The sequence below is a fragment of the Corvus kubaryi genome, unplaced genomic scaffold (assembly GCF_017639235.1).
Source record: "Corvus kubaryi isolate FWS band 111438036 unplaced genomic scaffold, C.kubaryi_AGA036_p1.0 37028, whole genome shotgun sequence".
NCBI lineage: Eukaryota > Metazoa > Chordata > Aves > Passeriformes > Corvidae > Corvus > Corvus kubaryi.
Genome location: NW_024581013.1, coordinates 359,607 through 384,971, shown reverse-complemented (window position 1 = coordinate 384,971; position 25,365 = coordinate 359,607). Strand labels below are relative to the sequence as shown.

Genomic DNA, 25,365 nt, shown 5'->3' with positions numbered 1-25,365 from the left:
GCTGGAGACCGGGCTGTGGCTGCCCTGCCCCGCTGCTGCTTCGAGTTTTCGCTGCGCTGTAGCCCTGCTCGCCCTGCCTGCCCAGACCTCTGGGGGGTTCTCCCATCTGGATACATCTCGCCTGCCACCCGGGATTTGCATTCGCCCCTGCCGCTCCAGCCTGCCGTTCCTGAGAGCCCGGGATCAGCTACCCAGCGGTTTGTGAAGCCTTTGTTCCATCCTTCCCCGGGATCCCAGGGCACTGGTGCCGCGTGTGTCCCGAGCTCGCTCCGGAGCGCCCCCTGCAGCCGCGGGGGAACCATCGCACCTGCCCTGCTCACCGGGAGCCGCCAGCGCCCCTGCCGGCTGCGAGCGGAACTGCACCCGAGGGGAAAGGGCCTGACAGCCGAGAGGGCTGGGGCTGGGTTTGTGTTTGCTGTTACTGCCATAGTTATTGGTGTTTTGTTTGACTGGTTACATACATATATATATATATATATATATAGAGTAAAGAACTGTTATTCCTATTTCCCACATCTTTGCCTAAAGGCCCTTGATTTCAAAATATACTAACTTAGAGGGAAAAGGGGTTATATCTGCCACTTCAAGGAGGGGGCTTCTGCCTTCCTTAGCAGACACCTGTCTTTCAAAACCGAGACAAGATTTAAAAGCTTAATGTTTTATTTAAGTGCACAAAAAAGGAAGTTTTTCAAGTTACTAGAATTAGGCTTTTTGATATTTATTCATCAGCAATTCAAAGCTGATTAATGTGTTGTAGTTCTTACCCTACACTATTAATGTCAGCGGGAGCTTTAACAATAATTTGCAAGTAATAACCAGTTATTATTCTATACGTGAAATGGAATGTAAACTGTTAATGTTCTTCTCTGGCACTTTAAAATGCAATTAAAATTAATGAAATAACTTTTGAGAGTGTTGCTGGAGTCTTGCTGTGACCATATGCAACCCGACTTTTTAATATATCATTTCAGTAGGAAATGCAGGAAGAATGTCAGTTACTGATCAGATCTGTGTGGAGAGTGAGGGCCATGATGGGTACAGTAAATCTGTGTGAATAACATAGTGAGTGATGGAACTGGATTGCTTGGCACATGCAAACTTTTAACACAGCAGAACTGCATCTCTAATATTTAAAGCAGGAAGCTGCCTGAACAGTTAGGGCTTCTGTTAGCTTTTTCAGTGTTGTATAGCTTTGTATGTCTTTTATAAAAGCTAGGATTAGAATTATTTATATTATGCATTGTATAGATTTGTCTAGCTCTTTACAAGGAGCAAATTACCATTTTTTCCCCGTGATAAAGAATAGCCTGTTTCTAGCACCCATTGACTTGGAGGATGAACAAGAAATGGCGCTGCTTATTAGTAAATTCTTTCTTTAGGCAAGTAAATGGTTTCCTGTAACTGCGTGTATTTATTGATCTGATTTCAAATTCTAGATAAACCGTTACGAATACAAGAGTCTTCTACCGTTTTTTGGCTGTAGGTTAGTACTTAGTAATTAATTCATAGCCAACTCCCCTTTCTTTACTGAAAATAAGTCCCTTGAAAATTTGCTATGATAATTTATTTGCATAGTGGATCAAGCATGAGAATTAATCAAAGGAGGAAAGTAGGAATTCAGCTTTAAATTAGCTTATGGGTAAACATGAGAGGCAGACCAGTGGGGCTGAAAAATCATTATTTTTGCTTTACATTAATTCCATGTTTGATCTTACAGCAAATAAATTGCTCTCAAGAAACTGATCCAGTGATTACATTTATTTATGCTGTATTTAATTAAAAACTACAGAACTCATACAGACTCAAAGGCATGCTGCAGATTTTCTTATGATTTATGAGCAAAGTTTCACCCTAAGATATGTTTTTGACTAGAAAAGCTGTGAGTTTCTGCTAGGCCAAATTTAATTACATACAAACTCCCGGTAACTGTAACTGGTTTAATTTATTACTTTTAAAAAATCTTTTGATACCACTTTCTTTGTGCAAAGCCGCAGAATATAGTTTTTTTTTTCTTTAAGAAACAGAGAGTATAAGATCTGTGAGCATCATTACAAATGAACCTGAATTTCCAGGGGTTTGTAATTGACAGCTGATGAATCTTATTAAAATCATAATATATAGTATGTGTTAAACACCGATGAATCTACGAAGGATAGAAGTCATCCCTGCAGGGATCTCTGGTGTCTAATAGAAAAACAAATGTAGTTGAAGCCTTCTTCTGGTTTGAATATTTGTAAAATATAAGAACAGCTCATCTGTATTAGACCAGACTTCATTCTGAAATGGTAATTCTGTCCCTCAGCATGGTGAGAAACAAATGATTAGAGCAGATAGTAGGAATTGAGTGATCATGTAACAATGCTCCCATATTAAATTTCAGCTCAGGGACTTTGAATTAGAGATAGCTGCACTTGCTCACACATACATGGCTTCTCTCCCTCTAACCCTGTCTTACAGGGCTGAGTCTCTGAACACAAGTGAATCTTTAGTATTCACCTGTCCTGCAGCCAGGAGTAGCACAGCTTGCCCTTCCATCGTATGAGGAACAAACTTTTTTTGGATTGCTCAAGTTTCCTGACCACCTCCTTCCATGTGTTTGCAGGGGTTTTTCTCTTTTTTTTTTTTTTTCCTCCTAGTGTATCTAGTCAGGGTTGACCTTTGCATTGCATTGTATTATCTTCCTCAGTAGGAGCACTAACAGAGTCTGTCACCTCTGTGCCTTCCATAAAAGTTACAGGAATTCAGTGTATTTGACACTTTGACACCCCTTCCCAATGCCCTTGAAATTACCAAATAGCTTAAAACTTTGGGAGGAAAGGGGGAAGACAGACAGCAGAGTGGGTAGAATTGGGGGAAATATAGGAAGCTACTGTTCCTGAGAGCTGCTGCTACCAAGAGTCAATAGAAGGGCTGGCCCAGACCAGCTCTGCAGAGCACCACAGGTCCAGCTTGTTTCAGGGTAACACTGCTGCTGTCTGTGCTTCTTGGTCAGCTCCAGAGGTAACACCTGGAGCTGTGATTTGGATTTGCCATATGGTGTGGAACTGGATCACGGCATCAGTTCCTCAGTTTTGTTGCAGTTTATGCTTTCCATGCAAATTGTGATCACTTGAGAAACCATAAGGCTGCAGCTGGAATTTTCATGGAAGGCATTTGGTTCAAGATGAGCACTGTCATGCATCCTCCACTTCAGCTTTTGTAAATTGAGGCTTGCCTCTCAGCACATTTCTGCTTTACCTCTCGTGACTTAGGTGATGTGCTCTTCACCTGCCTGCTTCTAATGAGGCTCTGACATGCTATGGTTCATGAGACAGCAACCTAATGAAACTGACAAACTCCGGATGTTTCATTTGTTTGCTTGGGTACATGTGTATTCAAGTCAAATCTAAAGTGAGATTGTCTTGAGTGGAAGATAACCAGGGATGAAGCTGATTATTCACATGTAAATTGCCATGTAAGGAAAGCTAACTTTTTTTAGAAGTACATCGAATACAGTACAAATACTGTACTTGAAAGGTATGTTGGAACCTCACCTAGCTTCTGTATGACTTCAGGTTTTATGTACTCTTTTTCCTTTCACTAGGGGAGTATATATACTCCCCTCTTTACTAGACATTATTAATTTCAGGGTGAAAGGATTGTTTTCTGCCTTACTAGAAACTTCAAATGAAATACTAGATTGAGTTCCTGAGTACAATGGTGTCATTAGCCAGCAGCATTCTGGCAAATTTAGTTTAGGTGCTTAAACAATACTGGGTACTAGGAGACCTTGGTTTCTAGGCTGTTGAGAAGTCATTCCCATCCTCCGTTTCCTGTGTCTGAATAGAGCAAATGGTTGTGTAGTCTCAAGGATAATCTTAAATAGTTGCCGATTCAAGGGCAGGTGTATGAAGGTGTCATGGACAGTGTGCTTTTATTTTTTTCTGTGTTGTTATTTCCTATATGGCCAATGCCAGTCTGCTGGCAAGTACTGAAACCATGATAGTTTACATAGATGCATTTCTCCAGTAATAGAAATAAATTTGAAGAAGGTAAATTGACTGAAATTCCACAAACATTTGTTAATATATGTGGTTTGGACTACTGGTTTAACAAACCCAGCTTCTTCATCCAAAAGCTGTGTTGAAAAACTGGGAAATTGTAATGAGAGAAGCTTCTTTAATTAGATACATCTCTGTTTCACTTTCTCAAGGCTTTATGAATTACCTTGTCTGTTTTATGGTTTTGCTCTTGGCAAGCTTGCTCACTTATCTGTCCTAATTTTCATGTAGCCACATGATTTATTTTTCTTAAGATTTGACATAGTTTTTATAACTCATAAAAATCTGCTTATAAGGATATGTCATGGAATGTAAAAAATTAAAACCCAAAATGATAGTATTACTCTGGTAACTAAGAGTGCTGGTTATGTTGCAGACTGTTCTACTTTCAGGGTGCATTTAAGTGTTTCTGAAATTTACACTATAGTTATATCCAGAGTCAGGCAGCACAAAATTGCAGAATTCCTGAATTTTGAATTACCAATATTGGGGATACTTCAGTGCACCCGAAATACAGTTGAGGTTTTGTGATGATTTTGAGAAATATACCAGTAGAAAGTGCAAATGTTATATCATGTAGTTCAGGGACAAGAGGGAGATGATACGTGAGCTGAGAGCAGTCTTTTAGAGCAGAAAGTATCAACGTGGTTCAATTTTCCTCTTAGGTGTGATTTCATAAAAGAGATTTCTCCCATGAGTAAGTTGCCTTAGGTAGGGTGGGGTGTAGCTGTGGTTTCCTTCCCTTGGAGCTTGTTATCCTCACTCCCAAGACTAGTGAGAAAAGGACTGAAAAAACACAGCCTAACATTGTATTTTTGTGCAGTGTTCATCAAACCAGAAAAAGGGCATGGTGGGAAGGACAAGATTTAGACAGTGATCCCATAGATCCTTGTCTTGAGATTCCTTGTTTCCCGTAACTGCTTCTCCCATAGCAATTATTTCATTCTTGGTCACTGGACAAGTGTTGCAAAAGATTCTGATGTGAAGTATTTCTAGGACTGAAATGTTGAGTTGAGAATACATTTAAAAATTATGCCTTCACAGACTTCCCCCCCCCGAATTCTCTTAGAATTTGTAATGGATGTACAGATAGCTTTCTGTATTTAATCAATTCTCACCCAGCTGTGCATGTGAGGATCAGTTATTATCATCATCACTCTGTTGCTGTGCCATTCATAGGTGTCATTCATATTTTTTTTTTATCATCTGATGCAAAATAATAAATAGGCGTTAAAGAGCAATTCCTGTTAAATAGGAAAGAATTACTTTCGCGGTCAGGCTACCAGCTGAAGCCAGAACTTTGGTCTTTGATTCCTGTATGGATGGGTTTTTGTAGAAAACAATGGAAATAGTTGTAATAAGCTCCAAATACAACTATGATTTTCCCTTTTCCAGTCAGGTTGGATTAGTATAAAGTTGATCCTTCTACAGAACATAGCTTCTTTTCAGTTGTTTTGGTTTACTGGTACTTCATATGTTGCTTGAGCAATTGGAGCTCTATTCAGCTCTTAAATTTTCTTTAAAGTGCATTTGGGTTTTGTAATGTTTGCATCAGGTTAGGGGACTTGAATTGTCTGAATGTCCAAAGATTTACTCTCATTCTTTTTTGGCTTCCTGCCCAGGCCCCATTTTTTATAGTTAGACCTACTCCTTGAGGCCCTGACTTGACTAGCAACTGCAAAATGACCATTCTTTGTTAATTTTATACATTTCCCCCTTCATTCAGTGCACTTACCTACAGAGCCATCATTACTGAAGTTGGCTGGGAGCCTTGAAATGGCTAGTACTTTTCACAAATCTCTCTGTTGCCTTCATGAATAATAGTAATTTAAATTTCCAACTCTATGTGATAGGTTATCACAATGTAACTGTTGAACGAAAGATGAGCAAAAAAAAAGGGATGAAAAATAGCCATTATTCTGGTAATATAATGCAAATAAGTTTAAGTAGCTACATGTCATGGCTACCCCATGGAAGCCAGTGATCAGACACTCTTCATTGAGTGAGGGGAAGCTTTGTGTCCAAGGAGCTGGTTGTGCACTTATGTTGTCAGCTGTCTTCATGTTTGCCATTCACAAGCCAGACTCATTTCAGAATCTGCTAGAGGGCTAATCTTACAGTGCCTTGCTTTTCCTGATATTCCAGATCCTTTCAGAAACAAATACATCTTCAGTGGCCTACCATCCTGGTGGTTCATCTTTTCTGCTCTGTGAGCAGTGAAGAAATCACAAGACACTTGGTCCACCAGCATAGCCTGGTGAAATTAGCCTTTACCAAATCAAAAATCCTGGCTATATGGGCAGACTTGTATTTTTGGTAGGCATGTGCTTCTCTGTTGCAGAGTACAAGCCTTCTGAGCAGAAGGTTGTGCTGGTAGATAAGATGAAATGCCATTTTCTTTCGGATCAGAATGCCGGGGTGGCACTAGAACACAGACCAGAGAGGTTTGCAGGTGATAAAGGAAGATTTAGATACCAAGAAGTCTCAGTGCATGTGGACAATTCAGAGTGGCATTTGTCAAGTGAATTGATTAAAGTTGTTTTAAACAGCTTTGGTACAACTTACAAACTGAAACTTTATGTGATTATGGAATCTTTTATGTGCCATCAAACGAAACTGTCCTTTGTTATTCTTAAATGTGCAATGTATTCATTCACTCCAGAAAGTGTTTGTTTAACTTTCTTACTCTGGAATTGAAGTGTTACATAATTTGAAAACAATATATATTACTTCTCTAATACAAATATTGTGCAATGAATTTATTTATTTATGTTTTCTTTCTGTTTAATCATTGCAGCAACACCTATTTCCCAGAATGCTTATTACCTGGGAATTTTTATGATAACTTTGTTTGACTTAGTACAGAAAAGTCATGCTTCTTACTATTCTAAGTGCAGATGAACAGGGAAGAGTTATCATGGGATGTGTTTTGTTCTGTAAAGACTAATCTTAAACACAGATTTATTAGCTATAGGTTTCTATTTCCCAGGTCAGCTATCAGCCATCATACCTAATGTTTCTTTATTTCTAATTACTATTGTAAGAGAAGGAATTGTATGTTAATTACAGCAAGATACAAGAGTTATCTGTTAATTCCTGGTTGAATTTTCAGTTAGAAGTGAAATCTCAGTTTTGGCTCTAGAGTTCCCCTGCAGAGCTGAGATTTGAGAGGTGCATGATCCAGGACAGCATCTTAACAGCCAGAGTTCTGGAATCTGTTGGGAAACCACTGGGCAAATTTAGGGATTAGGGTTAAGCCCAAAATAAAATTCTGGAAATGCCTTTCAGTCATCTCCCTTTCTATTTTTAATATGTATGTTTTAAATTAGGAGTATAGACTTGAACTTTTAAGAAAACTTGGGTTAAAGATACAGTCATAATAGACTAATAAAACCCAAATCTTTCCGGATCCATCTGTGTCTGACAGGTGACTTCTGTGCCAACTGAGTGTTTAAAGTGCTTCCAGTCTGATATCAGGTGGTGCATTCTATGAAGGCCACTTGGGTCCTTCAGCAGAGCTGCTGTTGTTAATTACATGAATATGGAAGCTCTTTTGCAGAACAATGATTTTTGAGTAATAGAAATGTAGTGCACATTCTCTGTAGAAACAGGTGCCTTATTTAGCTCTGTAAAGGGAGGTGTATCTATATGATACAACCCGCTCTCGTAATTCTGTGGCTGTGCTTGCCCAGAGAGCGTTGTTTCCCGTGTTCTTTCCAAGCCTGGGAAGTGGCAGAACTGATCCTCTGCCTCCCTCGGGCACCTGAGACATTTCTGTGGCTTCAGGTCTGTGAGCTGCTGATTTTGTTGCTCTGTGGTGTTCTGTAGCCACACGAGGGCAGAGATATCCAACGCTGTGCACAGCCACAGTGTCCTGCCCGCTGCATGAAATACTGCTGGTACCAGTGTCTCAGTGCAAGTCTGTCAGAACTAGATGAAGTACAGTGGTGCATGCTCTTGGTGTGAAAGTCATTGAATTAATCTTTAAGTAATCTCCCTCTACCTGTGCTAAGAAATCATGGTGATTATATTAGTATAAAATGTAATTTTTTTTTTGTTGTGCATTATTTTCTACTTAGATGTTTCAAGAATAGAATATTTGCATCGCAGAAAGGCAGGGAAACCAGCTGCAGGTTTCCTAAGTCTGTTTTTCATGCATAACGGCTTTACAGGGCGTTAGGGTGTTGACCTGGAACAACAGATCAGTTGCTGCCTTGCAGCCCTTCTGGCTGGTTTTCTGCTTGTACTTTTGCATCTCAAACTTTCTTGGCAAGGGGAAAACATTCTCCTAATAGTCCATTATACAGTTTATTGGTTTTGCCTGGTAACGTACTGAATAAGTAACAACCACTGATTAGTAAGCACTCCCTTAGAATGCTGATTAATATTTGAGAGAGAAAACTAGCTCATAAAAAGGAAAAGCTTTTAAAATAATAGGATAGCATTACATGTAACTACTTATGGTTTGATGATTGCATGTTGGATTTAGAGTTTTGATCTAGTCTGTAGCTCTGGATTCTATTCTGACTTTTCTATTAACCAGAGTGGATTAACCAAACTTGGACAAGTCACTTACTTGTTTTTAATCTTCATTATGCTGTATGTGAAATTTTACAGTCCTGCCCAGGGTTATTAAATAATCTAGTGCCTGCTCTGAATTGTTTTGCCGTAAGAAATAGTTGAATCTAAAACTTAACAAGATTTTAATAGGAGTGAGACAGTTGTAAGGGAATCAGAAGCACCCAGGGAGGAAATAGTTACTGACAAAACAAGAACACTTTCATCTACTTTCTTTCATGGTTTAAGCCCATCTCTGTAGCAAATTGGAAGGATTGTTCGTGGAGAAACAGGAACCCTACAGCTTCATGATACAGAAACTTTCTCAAAGCATTCATTGTTTGTCACGTGCCACAAGATCATATCCTTGAATTGATTTGTAATGAAACACATTGTGATTGATGTGTTTCAAACTTGAATGGAAACAAGCAATCCAGATCTAATAAAAAAGGCAGTGGTAACATAAAAGTGATTAACTATACAGCTCAAAGGTAAACTTATTTGTTGGCATTCAGTAAACAAAAAGAGGTGAATTATGTTTTTCTTCCTTTGCTTTTCGGTCTCTGCTGCTTTTCAATCTGACGTAAGTTTCTGGTACTCATTTAGTGGTCCTTAGCTGTTGTAAACTACATTGATTTTGCACTGTACTAAATAACATATGCAAATGCTTCTAGTTTGCCTTCTGAATCATGTAATTTAGTAATTCACCTGTGCACTGAAAATTCTACTGCTTTTTTTTCCTGGTACTACCAGCACGTGCAAGGTGAGCAATAATGGTGGTAGAAGTTTTTGCTTTTTTTCTTTCTGGAATGGCAGGCAAGGTTATTCCTGTGTCAGCAGCGCACCCTGGCAGCCAAAAGGGCTGTGTCCTGGGGTACATCAGCATCATCAGCCAGTCACAGAAGGCGGTGATCCTAATCTGCGCTGCATTGTTGCTACCCCACCTTGAGTTCTGTGTGCATTTTTGGGTATTTTCTCAGTACATGAAAGGCATCAAACTATGGGAGTGTGTCCAGAGGGAGTCCAAGATGGTGAAAGATCTCAAGGAGCAGCCAAGGTCACTGGGTTTGCTCAGCTTGGAGAAGAGAAGGCTGAGGCCTGACTCCAGAGATGCTGATTTCGTCTCTCTGGTGACCAGTGACAGGACGTGAGGAAAGGGAATGAAGCTGCATCAGGGGAAGTTCAGATTGGATGTTAGGGAAAGGTTCCTCACTGGGATGATGGCTGGTCACTGGAGCAGGTTCCCAAGGGAAGTGGTCACGGCACCAAGCCTGGCAGAATTCAAGGAGCATGTGGATGATGTTCTTAGCCATGTGGTTTAGGTTTAGGCAGTCCTGTGAGGAGCAGGGAGTTGAACTCAGTGATCCTTATGGGTGCCTTCCAACCCGAGTGATTCTGTGTTTTCTTTATACACAGTCCATACCAGAATGTTTTTCCATTTCTACATTTTAGGTGCCTTATCAGGAGCCAGAGAAAGCTGGGAATATGATTCAGGAGCGAGAGACCTTCATAGTCCAGACCTTCACAGTCATTTTATGCTACAAAAAGTATTGGAGTATGGTGGAAGCAACGTGACACAACAGGCTGCTCTGCAAAGACTTCTAGCTCAGGCCTCAAATTTTAGGAACTCTGTTGGAGGAAGCTACTTAGAACTTGCCAACACTGTAAGTGTGTTTTACCATCTGCTTTTAAGTTTTTTAGAAGTTTGTTTGTTTGTTTGTTTGTTTTTGAAGAAGCGTATTTATTCCAGTCTTAGAGCTCTTATGGAAACAGTTTTACTTTTTTTACCAGAAAACCAATGTGATTTTAGCAATAGTGTAGTGTATAGTATTTCCAAAGCTTGTATAACCAAGTTGTGTCAAAAAATGGAGGAATCTTTGTGTAGTCAAACTGAAGTTCTTAACTGACACAGTTTAACACAAGAAGATTTGTTTATACAAACTTCCTACCAGTTAGTTTTAAGTGTGATGTCAGATTGCTCGAAAGTGTTGTGCAGCAGAATTCTTCACATGTTATTTCATTACTACCCACTAAATTATTCGGTACTTGCTTTAAGCCCTTGGTGTGCTTTTCTATTTCTACAGGGAAATACTGTTCTCCATTTTAAAAGCCCGCACAACTGTGTGTGCTGGTTTTGACTGGAGAAGGGTGAATTTTCTTCACAGTGACTAGTGTGGATCTGTGTTTTGGATGACACTTTTGAAGGAGTAAGGCATTATTGTTTGCTTCTCCCCCATTTGTATTGGGATCATGTTTGTGTTTTAATTTTAACCCAGGCATCTTATAAAAGATCACCTATTTTGTAGCATGTTTCTCGTTTATGTTGCACAGGTGTTTAAGTGGAGAAGTAAAAGATGCTAAAATAAAAGTGAAAAATTTCTAATTTAAAAAATTACTCTTCATTGTCATGCTTGACCTTGATGAAATAGACTCCTAGTTCATGATATCACAGGGTAATTCAAGCTGTAAGGGAACCTCAGGAGGTTGTCTGGTCCAACATCCTACTCAAAATGGAAGTGATTGCTGACAACAGAGGAAAATCAATGTCTTCAAGCCACATTATTTGAAAAGAAAATGATGTAGAGTATTCTGAAAATGTTTCCAAAAGCCTTCTTGGTTTTATCTAAGTTCCTGAACATGAGCTGATATAGGACCTGTTTCCATATGCAGAGTAAAAAAAAAAAAGTAGATATTAAAACTTCTCTAAGAGAGAAAAAAATTTAAGAAAATTGATAGTTTCTTAAAGGAATCATGCCCTCATTTTTCCTAGGGAGGACAATAAGAGATCAACTGCGGTCCAGTCATGAACTTGCACAGAAGCATATGGGAACTGTAATGAGCAGAAAAGAAGCAGGCACACATGTATTATAAAAAGGATAGCATGGGGAAATTGAGAGATTATAGGCCATTTAGCAGCTTTGCTTGTATATTCCATTAGTTGTGGGGAAATAAGGGCAATTTTAAGTGAGAAAGAGAGAACATGTAGATTTGTAAAACAATAACCAAGTCCATCCAGTATAATATCTCCTTTAAGAGAAGATAGAAGACAAACAATACACATCATGTTTCTCCAGTAAAACATCTGACCCTGCCTTGAGTGACGTTCTCATCATCAAGGCAAGAAAAGTATTTTAAGTTAACTACAAATGGTTGTACAATGATGGTTCAGAAGTTACGTGCTGTTACACATTTACAGAGATACCATATGAAGCCACAGTGTGCAGTGTTACTCAAGAATGCTCAGTGTGGTGGCTACTGCATTGCTATGGCATGTAGAAAACTAAAAAATAAAAAGGCTTATAAAAAAATAAGGGTTCCCAGGTTTCATGGCTTTCTGAGTCAGGGGAGGATATTGGGGAAAGGTTTTTCACCCCAGGGTGTTTAAGCACTGGAAAGGCTCCCCTGAGCAGTGGTCGCAGCATCAACCTGACAGAGTTAAGAAGTGTTTACACAATGCTCTTGGGCACATGGTGTGACTCTTGGAGTGTTTTGTGCAGGGCCAGGAGTTCAGCTTAATGATCCTGATGGGTCCCTGCCGACTCAGGATATTCTATGGTTCCATGATCTCTAAATTCTTTCTATGATTACTGTCATGAGAGATGCCTGATCTTTGTTTTGATCTGTTATATTTCTGCTTTTAAGTATTCTTCTATGCTTTTCAAGACCACAGTAGAGTCATCAGTCTCTCATTTATATGTAGATGAATACAATAACATCTTCATTTGACTCCTGCTGAGGACTGGTGTCATGGGTCATATGTAAATTTTTGCTTTGGCTTTATTAAAATGGAGAAAGAAAAGAGCAGGAGAAAATTGAGAGAATTATTTACTTTGGGTTTCAGTATTTATTCATCTTTCCACAATTTTTAATACTATAGGGCATGCTTACTGCAGTCTAAATTTAGGCTCTTCAAAGAGATAAACAGCCTTCACAGAGCTGAGATGTAATATAGGTTCTTCCTTCTCTGTCCCTTTCTCAGATCTTTTACTTTGAGCTGCATTTGCCACAATGATAGGCAAGCTGGTCCCTAGCATTCATTCTCAGAAATGACAGATCTCAGCTTTCCCATTTTTATAAGTTGAATTCAGTTAATTAATCAAGTGTCAGTTCTTGTTATTAATGTCCTGATTTACTTTCTGGCAGCCTTTTTTTAGCCTTCTTTTGATTTTAAACTGTGCAGTCAGGCTAAAGACCTCCTTGTGGTGATTATGTACTCCTACAGCATAGATTATACCCCTCAGTCAAGGCAGAGGGTCTCCATGCTGTCCTTTAGGTTTTCCATTTGCAAAAGCTAAATTAACATCAGTCCACTTTGCCTAGCTTTTATAAGGGGATTTTTTTTTTAAATGCATTTTCATAATTTTGGGAACATACATCTCTACAGCATTTTATCAAAACATAATTCCTGCTCTGAAGCATTATTCTTCATCACAGGAGTGATGCAATTTTTAAAACAGCGCTATTTGAAATTTAGCCAGTCATCCTCATTTCGTATGTTTCTATCATTGTTCATTTTGCATTGTTTTGCTATAATTTGGTTTATTAACACATGTTCAGATTCAGCTTTTGTTTTACCTGAATAATATATTCTGTAATCTTTATAGGGTGTTAATCTCTTTCAGTGTTTTCCAGATTTGCATTTTTATTCTTAAATATTAAGAACACGTTCCTCTTTAGAGCTCTTCCCCTTGGTATCAACATTTACGAGTAAAATATTAACGTTTCACATGACTTGTCACCGCTTACTGATGATCTACCTATTTGTGCCAATAGGAGTCCTCATGTGTGGGTGTGTTTGAGAGTTGTAATTAATTTAAATCTTCTTCGTGGGCAGAAAAGAATGCAAGCATTTCAAAGGATTTGTTGTGCATGCGGATGTTTGGGAGCAGCCATGGGATCTCAAGTGTGCATCCTACAATGCTACGAGGAGGGATGACATTCTGTTCCAGGAGATGAAGTATTGCTGTTCTCTGAAAACATCATGCAGGCAATATCTCAATATGATAGGCATATTTCACATTAAAATTCCAGTGGAGTTTAATAAGCAGAAGCAATAAGACTTGCTTTAATTCCCTTTTCATATTCTCCTTGCATGTGATTAGAATACACTTGAATTTTTCTTAGTTGAACGTGTGCATATAAATGGTAATGCATGTATGTGTGCTTAATGTTGGCTTCTGTTGCTTAAATTTGATGTTAAGATGAATGTATTTATTGTCGGAAGTAACTACTTTTACATAAACAAAACCCACTGGTTATGTTTCATTTGCCATGACGATAAGATCTCTGTTCTTTTAGTTGGAAATACATCTGGTTTGCTGAGAAAAGTCTCTGCTTGAAGATCTTCCAGTTTGAAGATGTGATCCCATGTATGTTGATACATGGTGGTCTTTTAACTATCCAGTCCCTGGTCTGGTGGGATCTAGAACCCTATAATCTCTGATTTTTCCTTCCAAAGACACTCCAGTTGTGTTGGAACCTCCTCCTTGCCAAAGCTTTTTTATTTGGAAACCTTTAGAAAGATTTTATGAGAGTATGGTTGATTTGCAGAGGGGAAGGATACAGCTGTATTTTTGAGATCAGAGTGTGGCAGAATTTCGTTCTGACCGCACTTCAGGAGGCTGTGTTGCTATTTCCTCCTCAAAGCAGCCGTGCCACAGATGTGGTTGTTCTTAGTAAGAGAGAAGGGCTTATTTACAGAGTTGCCAGAATTACTTCCTGCAGCATCTCACTCTTCTGGCCAACCACAGAGTGTGCATAGTCCTGCTTTTTATCTTGTGCAGGGCTGTCAGTGCAAGATGCATGTGTCTAGGTGGGAGGGTATTGGTGCAGACTGCTCCACCTGCCAGATCTGCGCTTCTCATCTCAAGAGGAGCTGGTTTTTGGAATGCCTCCATCAAGAACAAACAGAAAACTAGTACAAAAATGTTCTTAATGCATCTTCTTATAACTGCTCTGGTATATGCTCTTTCTTATCTCTTCCTGTCTGATTTGCATGTGTTTGTACCTCATCTGGAGGTACTAAAGACATCATTGGGCTTGAGAATGGACTGTTTGTTTGTGCATCTGTGTGACAAAGTGTGCTTTATGTACAGCAGAATTAAAGCAGCTGAACTGGATTTATTCTGGCTATGGACTCTTTGTATCAAATGCAGATACCATCTCTATTGGGTATGCAACCCAAAGTTTATAAAGTACAAAGTTAAAGTGGAAATACATGTAACAAATCAACTTATAGTTGTGGTAGCAGTAGTTTCTCAGCATGATCACTAGCAGATGAGAACTCAATATCTTTGTTTTAGGAAGCATGATGTTATTTGACAATAGATATTCTTACTGCAATACCTCTTCATTAGTCAGACTTGGTGAATGTTCGCCTTGCTAATTTTTCTTCCTGAAGAGCACTGAGCTGCAAGTTATGACAGACAGAACCACTGTTTTGAGAAAGGCTATTCTTTTTTTAGTTGACGTAGTTTATACTGAGCAACAGTGTTCTGAAAGTCACTATTGCATTTTTCAGGAACACATGACTTTTCATTTCCTACCTGGATCTGCTCCTTAGTCAGGCAAACCTAATTTTCTGTGGTCTACTTACATTAATAGCTTTTGTGTATAAAAGAGCACACTTAGTATTATCATTGTGTTTACATTTATGTCAGGATGTAGTGCAGCTCGTTCTGGATAACTGCTTGAAACAGTATTAATGCCCTGCTTCATCCTGAGTCACAATAAGTATTTATGTGCTCTGAGGCACATGTAAATGTAAATTAAATGATTTACATGTAAATTCCATACTGTTGTCATGTTTTTGAGCATATAATAATTTCTTGTAATGCCTTAATGTTATAAAATGTACTTAGTACTTTAGCAGGAGAGTATCTCAGAGGTGCTTGTTACATGATGTGTGTTCACATGTGATATTCTGTGATGAAACTGAAAGCGCTGAATTTAATCTCTTTGTCTGGTCCTTTCTCTATTACTTCAGACAATTTGGCAATACATCAATTATTCTGTTACTTCTTACCTTACCTCCTACTTTGACTGCTGGACAGCCAGCTGATATTTCTACTATGCTTTGCTGTGTGACTATCAGGGCATGTGCTTACATAACCAACAGTCTTCCCTTACGAAGACTGAAATTACCAGATTACCTGATGATAAAGGATGTCTGCTTGTTCATCATGTATGTAAGCTTTTATTTGGCACAAGTAAGTGTAATGTTAGTGTATTTAGAGATTAAGCATTATACTGCTTAAAAACGCCATATAACTCACCCTCCCAAAAAATTGTACACCGTGTATGTGTAAACTACATTTTAACTAAGCAAGTAAATGTAGGTTTTAAAATTGACTCCTTAAAAACAGGAAGAATTGTCTGGCTGCCAAAGAAAGCAAAACTACTTTTGTGGGGGATGAGGCAAAAGGGCTTCCTAGAGATTTGTGTCAGTCGAAGCATACTCTTATAGCTGTCCTAAATATGAACCATTTTCTCTGTTGCTAACTTCCAGGCATTAGCTGTAAATTAAATGGGAGTTCTATGGAAATTCTTTTTGGGAAATGATCTTTTAAGGGAAAGTAGCAAGGAAGTCTGAAAATAGAACCATACTGTGAGAAAAAGAATTCCATGGTTGGTTTGTAGGCTACTTTTGTTTGCTGTTGCTGTTAATGAGAATCTACTTAAAAATTTCTCATTCAATTTCTGAAGCTTTTATGGTTTTAGAACTCAATATTGGTATGTCCTTTTCTGGCAAAGTCTGCCCCTTTTTATTCTAATCACTCTCTCAAAATCTACTCTGTTTTAAAATAGTTTTATTTTTTCCTTAGTGTGGGAAGCTCTGCTCCTTCAGCTTCCCCACCCCTTCCCTTACAGTCAGGGAAATGGGCCCCAAAGCATCAGGTATCCCATGCTCTCAAGGCACATCTCTTCGAATGGGAGAAGGTAATGCCTTTCTAGCCCTTCTGCATGAGGCTAGTGTGGATACAAAATACTTAGATTTTGTGTATTTTGAGGAATTTATTCAGTACTGTAGGCACTCTGTGGGATGTGTTGGAATTCAGTTGCTTGCGTAGGGGTTGATTTTTTGTGAGTTACTTGGCTGAGGACTCTGTTCCGTATTTGGGAACCAGTACGTGCAATAAACCACAGGAGGTGGATCTCTTCCTCTTCTCCCCTTGCAGCCATGTTTTTCCCATATCCTACGTGCGATTTCTTTTTCATGGCAATAAAAACGATTGCTGTAAAAATGTAGCCTAATCATGCCTTCAGTTGAACTGAAATAGGTAGAAAGACCTGAAGTTGAAGATTCCAGTGGTGTGGGCAGTTGAGCCTACTACAAAAGCTTTGTGCCCAGGATAACCTTGTCTTCCGTGCATGTGCTTCCAAACCAAGCGTCATTTCCATTCTGCCAGGCTAAAAATAGACTCCAAGAATGCCATTAAAGCAATAACTGATTATTGGAATATAGATTCAGGAGGTTTGGCTTGTCCGAAAGCAGGACAAAGGCTGACAGACGTTTTTTATGTTTCAGGGTGTGGGAAGCTGTTAGCTCTTTGTCTTTGATCTCAAGCCAGCATTGTAATGGACCTTGTTTGTCTGAAGCACTCATCAGCTGTAATGAGATTATGCATTTTGTTTATACAGACCTGGCTGCTATAGCCCTCTAAAATTGTCCTCAGTTACTAGTTTTTCTCCTAAAATGGACATTCAGGATTAGGTCTCCCAGGACTCCTCTATTTTGTATGAAATGTAGGTTTTTTTTGAATCTCCAGCATTATAACAGACATAGAGGTGAGCAAACGGCAAATTATAGATATACTTTTTTTTTTTTTAATTCTGTTACTATTTCCATCTGCAGACAATCATAGCACAGTGTGATGGGTGTCAGCACAGGTCACATTTGTTCAGGCGGACTATTAATAGATCTTTTTGACTGAGGCTTTTAATTGGATCTTTTACATGACAGCTGAACAATCTCTCTCACAAGCATATGACAAAGTTGAAGTGGAGAGAGTGATGGGTTTTGACCTAGTTCTGCAGTTGCAACTGGATGATGTGAACTGGTATATGGCAATCAGGCACTATAGGAAAGAGGGTCTTAACAAGTCTGTGTAAGCAGATGTTTTGAAGGTCTACAGACCAGGTTTCAAAACTTCTAATTTAACTTAGTTGCAAGGACTTTCAGAAAATGCCTTTATGCATCCCATTTTTTTTGCTGTACTCAAGGAAGCTTTGGCTCCAGTGCAGGTGTTCAGATCTTTTTACTTTTCCAAACTCTTTTTTTTTTCCCAGTTGTCTGAAATGAAGAGCAATTCACCTGGTACAATGGGCCAGCACCACTGCACGCAGCAATACAGAGTATAGTGTTAACACTGTTGTTAGCAGAGGCAAGCTGAGTCCGAGGGCCAGGGTTAGTCTGGTGGAGCATGACTGGATTCTGGTGTGCCAGAAAGATTACCATGTAGCTCTTGCCACAGGGTTCTCTTTTTTACTAGATTTTCTGCCTGCTCTCTGAGTGTGAGCTGCTGACTTGACATAGTTGAAGTTGGCAATGCCGAGCTTCTGTGAATACTCATTTTTTAAAAAGGTGAGGAGATGACTTACTGCCCCTTTTCTTATACATACACTGCACCTTTATGTTCTGGTTACACAGAATACAGGATTTTGGTAATAAAGTGTAAATCTCAACTGTAGTGCACAGTTGAATATGGACTCTTAAGTGCTTTTGCAATTCAGTGCCAGTTTAGTTATAATGGAGTAATCAGCTGTTATCTTGCCAACCCAGAGAGGCAAGGCAGGGTTCCCATAGAAACGTGTCAGTGCCACAGTAAAAATTAATCAAGATCCTGTTCCTTGGTGTATTGTTTCTCTGCTACTGTCAGCCCTGGGATATTGACCTGAGGCAGTGCAAGATGCTGCCACTGTTAAAACACCCCACTCCTCCTTGTGTTGTGGTGTTTTTTAAATGACTGTGTGGTTGTCAGCACAGCTGTTTTGGGGAACTGTTTTGGTTCTAGTACTGCCACAATGCAAGGGGAGCGCTTATACACATGTGCTCTCTTATGCTTACTGTTCTTACTTTTTGTGGGAAACAGTTTCAGCACGATTGCTCCATTTTGGGCTAGAAAACCACATTATCACTTCTCATCTGGGAGGCTGTTTATGATAGTAGCTGTGTTGGAGTGAATTGGTAAACTCTACCTTTCTTCCTGGTAGGAAGGAACTGAAGTAAACTTTGTGTTTCAGGAGGGGCAGTGTCCTTCTGTGAAGAGTTCGTAATGAAATAAGTTCACCCCGGAGGTACCCAAGACTTTCATGCCTTTAAGCCAAATAGCCATCTGTAATTTCCTACACTGAGTTTTGTATTTGTTTACCTTCTTGAAACTATAAATTTAGAAAAGTGACTGGAGAAAAAGGCGTTGAATCTTTCTAGTCTCTGAATGTTTAAAGAGATTATAAGTGCATATTATTGCTTGAATCTAATTTTTACATAAATATTGATTTTCTGAAATGCATTATAGAAAAGGAGGGAAAAGTCTTTGTTTCTGTAGCATCTACATGGGTGGAAGGTGCTTTTTCTTAATGATGAAATATCTTGTGCCAGGATTCTGAATTGTGAAGGCAGAACAAACAAGTTTTTTTTTATCCTAGACATGGGGTTGTTTATTTGACTTGGTGTAGTTGGTTAATAGAGCCTGACCTGAGAGTAAATGCTAGAAACAGTGAGCAAGTAATTTCTTAACCAAGTAAGGAACTATCCAGATGAGGCCTGGAAGTAAAGAAGATTTTAGTTCTGTAATGATCTGAAGTAAGTGTAAGTGGCTTTAGAAAAATGTCTTGGTATGTAGAACCAAAAGAACATACAAGAACAGGGTTGTCCACTGTCCCTCAAAATGTAAAATGGAACTGACAGATAGGAAGGCTGAAGTAGAAGTGAGTGAGGCAGAGGTAAGGTAGCCTGGAAGATTATGATGAGAAACTTAAATGTAGGAAGATGTAAAGGAAAAAGTCACTGGAGAGATTTAAACTGTGTGTGACAAAGCAGTTAGAAGGGAAAAAATGAATTTTATAGACCAGATCTATATGGAAGGTTAGAATAGAGAGTTTGGATTTTATGTTTAGCCGTCCATGGAGAGAAAAACCCACAGATACCAGATCTTTAGAAAAATTTTAAAAACCTTGTATTTACTGGCTTGTAGGGAGTTGAGAAGTGATCTGTAGACCAACTTGCTGACCTTCATAAGCAGCTACTAAACTATAGACACAAAATATATCAAATTAATGAAGGTAGATGAGGGCTGCAGGAATTCAGTTACAATAATCATAAAATAGATCTGTTTGAAAACTAGAGGGTTTGATTTACTAAAGTTTTTTGAGAGATGATTTCAGCTCGTGTCATTGTTAAAGTAATTTAGTTATAATTTCTGCCAAAATAAAGCACCCCAAACCTTTAAGTGATCCGTGAAGTTGATATTCTTGTTAAGTGCGCATGCCAACCAGTCTTGTAGAGCTTCAAGCAGGGATCTGTCAGATGCTTGCTTTGGATTTGCCAGAATTCATTTGACTGAAGATATTCCAAGTGGAACATTTCAGTGGATCCAAATATATATAGGTAGATATATGTGTACATATATGTATGAGTGTGTATATATGTGCACACTTTTTTGTGTAAGTATGTGCAGGGTATATGCAAATGTCACACACTGTATGTACACAAATGGGTGAAGTAAGTGTATATATGTATGTGTGTATATACACACGTAGTCAGAAACTATCCAACAGTTCATCTGTTAAACATTCAGAGATCTCGTCCACAGATGGTGAAGTGGGATGCTTGGCTAGGTGGGGGATGAAGTGTCAAAGCACAGTTCTGATGTAATCCAAGGGCCAGGATCCATCCCCTTTCTTCATGGGAACTCACATCATCATTGATCCGTGGTTCAGGATACTCCAGGTTAGGGAGTTGTGTGTTCAATGTGCCGGTGGTAATGAAAGAGTGGAGAGAAATCTTGGAGTTAGGAAAAATAATTACACAGAGATGTTTTGGTATAGTTTAAGGGCTGCTGAATGTTTGCCGAGGCATGATCATAGCTGTGGAGCAGAAATGAGAACCCGTGAAAGACAAGAATTTCTCTGGAAATGAGAAGCCCATGAAAGACAAGAATACAAAACAAAAGAGAGGTTAGGAGTAAGGAGAGAATGGCGGAAATCTCACTGTTAGAGATTGGGAAAAATAGGAGAGACTTAGCAGGGGAGTCCTGACAAATCTTTCTATAAAAGTGAGAACTTTTGGATGAGATTTAGTTCACGAACAGGAGGAAATAGAAGTTGGCTGCCAAGATTATGGGGACTTGAAGTGAAATGACTGAATTTACCTTGTGGTTAATAACTGGAGGAATGCATAACTGAACTAAGAGAATGATGGACTATGAAGGGAAGCTAAGCAGAAGTATGATGACATGAATTGTAGTTTACAGAATGGCCTCGCTGGTGTTTTTAAGCAAGGAGCAAATAAGTGATGATAATTAGATGGCCGTGACATAGAAATGGCTGTTGTCTCTCCTTGTCCTCACAGACAAGTCACCAACATAAATAACAGGCACACACTGACTCCTAGTCCTTTTCCTGTCCTGACCTGATGCTGAGGCTCTGTGCGGTCAGAGGGAATAAAAATGAGTGTGATAGGTTTGGATGAAATGACAGGAAATGAGAGTGTTTGTTTGACAGGTTGGTGAGTGGCTTCATGGCATGAAATACTGGAGGATGGAAAGAGGGATCAAATGTGAACTCCCAAGGAGACTGGTCAGGTCAAGGACATGACTTTTTAAGTGGATTGAGTAGTTGAGGAAGGGTGAACAGGTGAGAGTAGCTGATTAAAGTGCTGTTTTGAAATTATATTATTCTTGACATGTTATCTGTTTCAGACTAATCGAGATGGTTTGATTGAAGGAACGAAAAAAATATTTGCTCATGTTTTCATCAGAGAGAGTGCTTCATTTTTCAGTGTAAGGTTACTTCCAATTGTTTCAAATGGGTTGGATTGTTTTTTTCTCTCAGCCTAGGTGCATAACCTTTACTGTCACTAATAAGAACAATTTGCATCATGAACCTACCATTCCTTTCAGCCTCTCCCTTTTAAATCATGGTACATTAGTGCTATTGAATAAAGAATTTTCTGGAAACATTATCCAACTACTGTATTGAATTTCTGCTTCCAAGTTTAGCTTTCATGCTAATCTGAGTGCTGTTTTCTTCATGGAAATTTGGACTTCAGCACTATGCCGGTGTGTTTTGTGCAGGAATGAGAAGGAAAAAAAATTTGCATTCTAATGGTTTGTAGTAGATTTGCAATACTTACAGGTGTGATTTATTTATGTGTTGGATTGTGCATAGTGCTGCTCTAACTGTAGGGATGATACTGAAACAAACAGGAACTAAATGCTCAGTGGACTTCAGTTAGTTGCATTTCAATTATAGAGCTAATTAAACAGAATCAACCAAGAAGGTCTTATTTCATACATCCTGGAATTGTGATCAGCTAATGGTGTGTGTTGGATGTAGAGTGAAACTCCTTCTCAGAAAGTGGCACACACTGTGCTGAAGAATATGTGACACATACATATTTAGTAGATAATTGCTTTTATGCTGTAGTTTTCACTCTACAGCTGTTAAAACAAGGAAGGAATATTCATGTGTGCTAAGTGTCACACCTGCTCTAGTAACTGTAAGTAAATAGCCTGTTGTAATTACTGAGATGTATTATGAGGGAGAGTTCTTACAGAGTAACGACGGTGCTAGTGTTTTGCATATTTTGTGGCAGTTTCAAAAGTACAGGTGAGAAGGGTGACAGAGTTATAACTTGTCCCAAAAGAACCCTTTCATACTAGGTGATAGAGCAAATCTTATTAAATGATTATTCAGGTACAATCAAAAAACTAGAAATCCTCAGTGACTCTCAGACTTGTGTCAATGATTCTTTTTCTACAGCTTAATGAGAGTAAACAAATGGAATAGATTGGCCATAGGATTATTGGATCAACAATCAGCAAACTGGCCACACTAATGGTTGTTGGTGCATAATTCTGAAATTATCTTGGGAAGAATCTATCAGTGTAAATGCACTAACCACAGTATGTGCATCATGAATGCTTTAGAGGTACATAAGGCAGTAATGGATTAGAAGTGCCGTGCAGTTGAGTGGAACCCCAGGCCAGTATCTCTGTCTCATACAGAAAGTCTATGGTGGATGTTGTTTCTGAAAGCCTCTGTGACAGTCAGGTTCGTCCATCTTCTTGTCACCTGCTTCTTGTTACCGCCTTCACGCCGATGCATCCACTGACCCTGTCATCTTGGGCTAAGAAACATCTGCCGGTTAAGAGATTCCTCTTCCCATTACCAGTCCAACCCCCCCTCCCTGCCCGTAGACGCTAAAAAAGAAGGCAGGAACAAGGCTGAGGGCAAGGAAGCATTGCTGTCCTAGGCAGGGAACTGAGTCACCAAAAGAGGGAATGAACAGTCAGCTGCAAAACAAAAGAGACTGAGTCCAACAGGCCCCTCTCTCACTGGGTCACAGAGTGCTCTGTTCATTTCCTTGCAATGCAAAATTGGCATACTTGAGGTTTTCTTTTGTTTTCTTTGAAGCCTGCCTTTGGCCCAAACCAGCAGGAAAATATACTTTGGCTTCAACAAAGTTCTTAGTTCCCTGCTATGGTATTAGGTCACTTACATGTGTTTGGAAGTGGTGAAACAGCCTGCAGACAGCTGGGCAGTTCTATCTGGGAATTTGATTTCATGATGTAACATTTTTCATTCAGTTAGTTAATGGAGAAATGCTTGACAGTAATGACATTTCACAGAGGAACAAGTTCTACATCTTCAGATGTTCAGGATATCTTCTTGATGCTCCTTGATTTAAAAGTGTGATATAATAGTAACTATTTTAGGAAAATTATTACGTTTAGTCTTAGCTAGCCCAGCACAATAAAGAAATGCCTGCAAAGTTTCATCTAAGTATGTTGAAACAAGTGTTGCCAGCTTTTATGGATTAGTTAACACTCGATGCTTTCCCACTGAGAAATGTCTAACCCTGTACCACTCAATGCAGGTATGCAGAGGTTGCAGTGGGAGTCAGCTGTGGTTAAAGTAAAATCATTTTTCATTAGTTTGGTTTAACCATTTCACTCATCCACACGAGTTAAAATTAATTTTTAAATTTTAAACAAACTTTGTTCTGAAAGTACCTGCATGTATCTCCCAGGTTCTTGCACATTTGAAGCTATGGATTCTGATGTTGTTTTTCAGTCAGAGTCTCTGTCTCTTTCTCCCATATTACTGCATAGAGTAGGAAAAAGGCAGAAAAAAATCCTTTGTAGCATCGGTGTAGAATGCCGAGTGGATCTAGTTCAGATCCTAAAGTGTCCTGCACCATTATGCTTGGGATATAGTACCATGTGCTCTCTCTGGTCTGTCTGATGGCTGGTCTGCCAGAAATGGACAAACAATGGGGAGTTTTGAAGAAAACAAATCAGAACTTTTAATTTCTGAATGCCTGTTCACAGTCAGCAGGGAAGTATTTGGCAATATGGGGATAGAGCATGGGAAGTGCAGTGTATTGAACCCACAATTAATATGGCCTTTCCTTTAGAAAAGGAAAACCTCAGAACTTTATTCTTAGTATTAATACTGAGGCTCATCCCTCTGTTGGTGAACCTATGATAGATGTGATAGAATTCGACGAAGGTAAGATCAGAGCAAATTATAAATGGGAAAAAAAAGTTAATAGGGGTATTGATACAGAATAGGAAGGACTGTCACTGTCTTGTTTTTGAAGGCGTAATTTTGAAAAGATAAAAACATTTTTGAATGTACTGTGTCAGCTGCAGGAAGTTTTGAATGGAAGTTGTGGGGGTTTTTCCTTATCTGTGAAAAATAAGCGGAGTCACTATACAGCACCTTTGCTTCTGGGTGCAAAACCCCTTTAAAATCACATTCTAATGCACAGGAGATCAGTGTACTACACTGCTGTGGCTATGCTGTTCCTGTGCTGCAGTCTGGAGGAGTCTGCACGCCCCTGGCTCCCTACCCACTGGAGGAGACAGCGCGGTTTGTCCCAGTGCCGCCCTGTGCCATGAGACACCGTCCCTCTGCCAGCAGAGAGCAGTGCAGCCCTTCAGCCGGATTTCAGGGGCCATAACTGAAAACATGTGAGAAACAAAGCAGTTGAGTAAGGAGGAAGATACACAGAAGCACTGAACACAGAGGCAGACCTGAATGTGAAGGTGTGAAGGAGGCACTCGATGGGGAAAACAGCAGAGAGTGGAGGTGAGGCAAGGTGGGCATAAAAAGAGGAAGGGAAACCCCAAAATACAGACTGTGCTAAAGCAAACTGGAGACCTGAAGGATGAAGGTAAAAAATCTTGGAAAGAGATTCTGGCATTCCTGTTACGCTGTGAGCCAGAGGAGTGTTGCAGTTCCTGTTGCTGGGCATGGAGGAAGGACAGGGGCCCAGAAAGTGCGACCAGTCCGTAGTACCATAGAGCAATATATGTGTGCTTTTCTTGGTTCTGGATCTCAGTGCGCTTCTTGTATTGTCATTGGGGTGAATTATCCCTATGTCTGCATGTTGATACTAATCTGTGACTAACAGAGGAGAAAGAAAAACTCACACAATTGTTTTCAAAATGCTGCTCTTGGAGTGCATTGTTTCCCGTGAAAATGTTTTCGCCAGAGTGCGAGGACAGAGCCACATCTTGTACAGCATTTATTCCTGATT

At 39.4% G+C, this 25,365-nt stretch overlaps 1 protein-coding gene across 1 annotated transcript in view; it reads left to right on the top strand.

Moving 5' to 3' along the window:
* Positions 1 to 25,365, top strand: part of MCC (MCC regulator of WNT signaling pathway) — a 187,224-nt gene that overhangs the window by 20,906 nt on the left and 140,953 nt on the right. Inside the window, 1 exon segment of the mRNA XM_042020618.1 lies at positions 10,050 to 10,261. Within this exon segment, the coding sequence (XP_041876552.1) occupies positions 10,050 to 10,261 (212 nt within the window).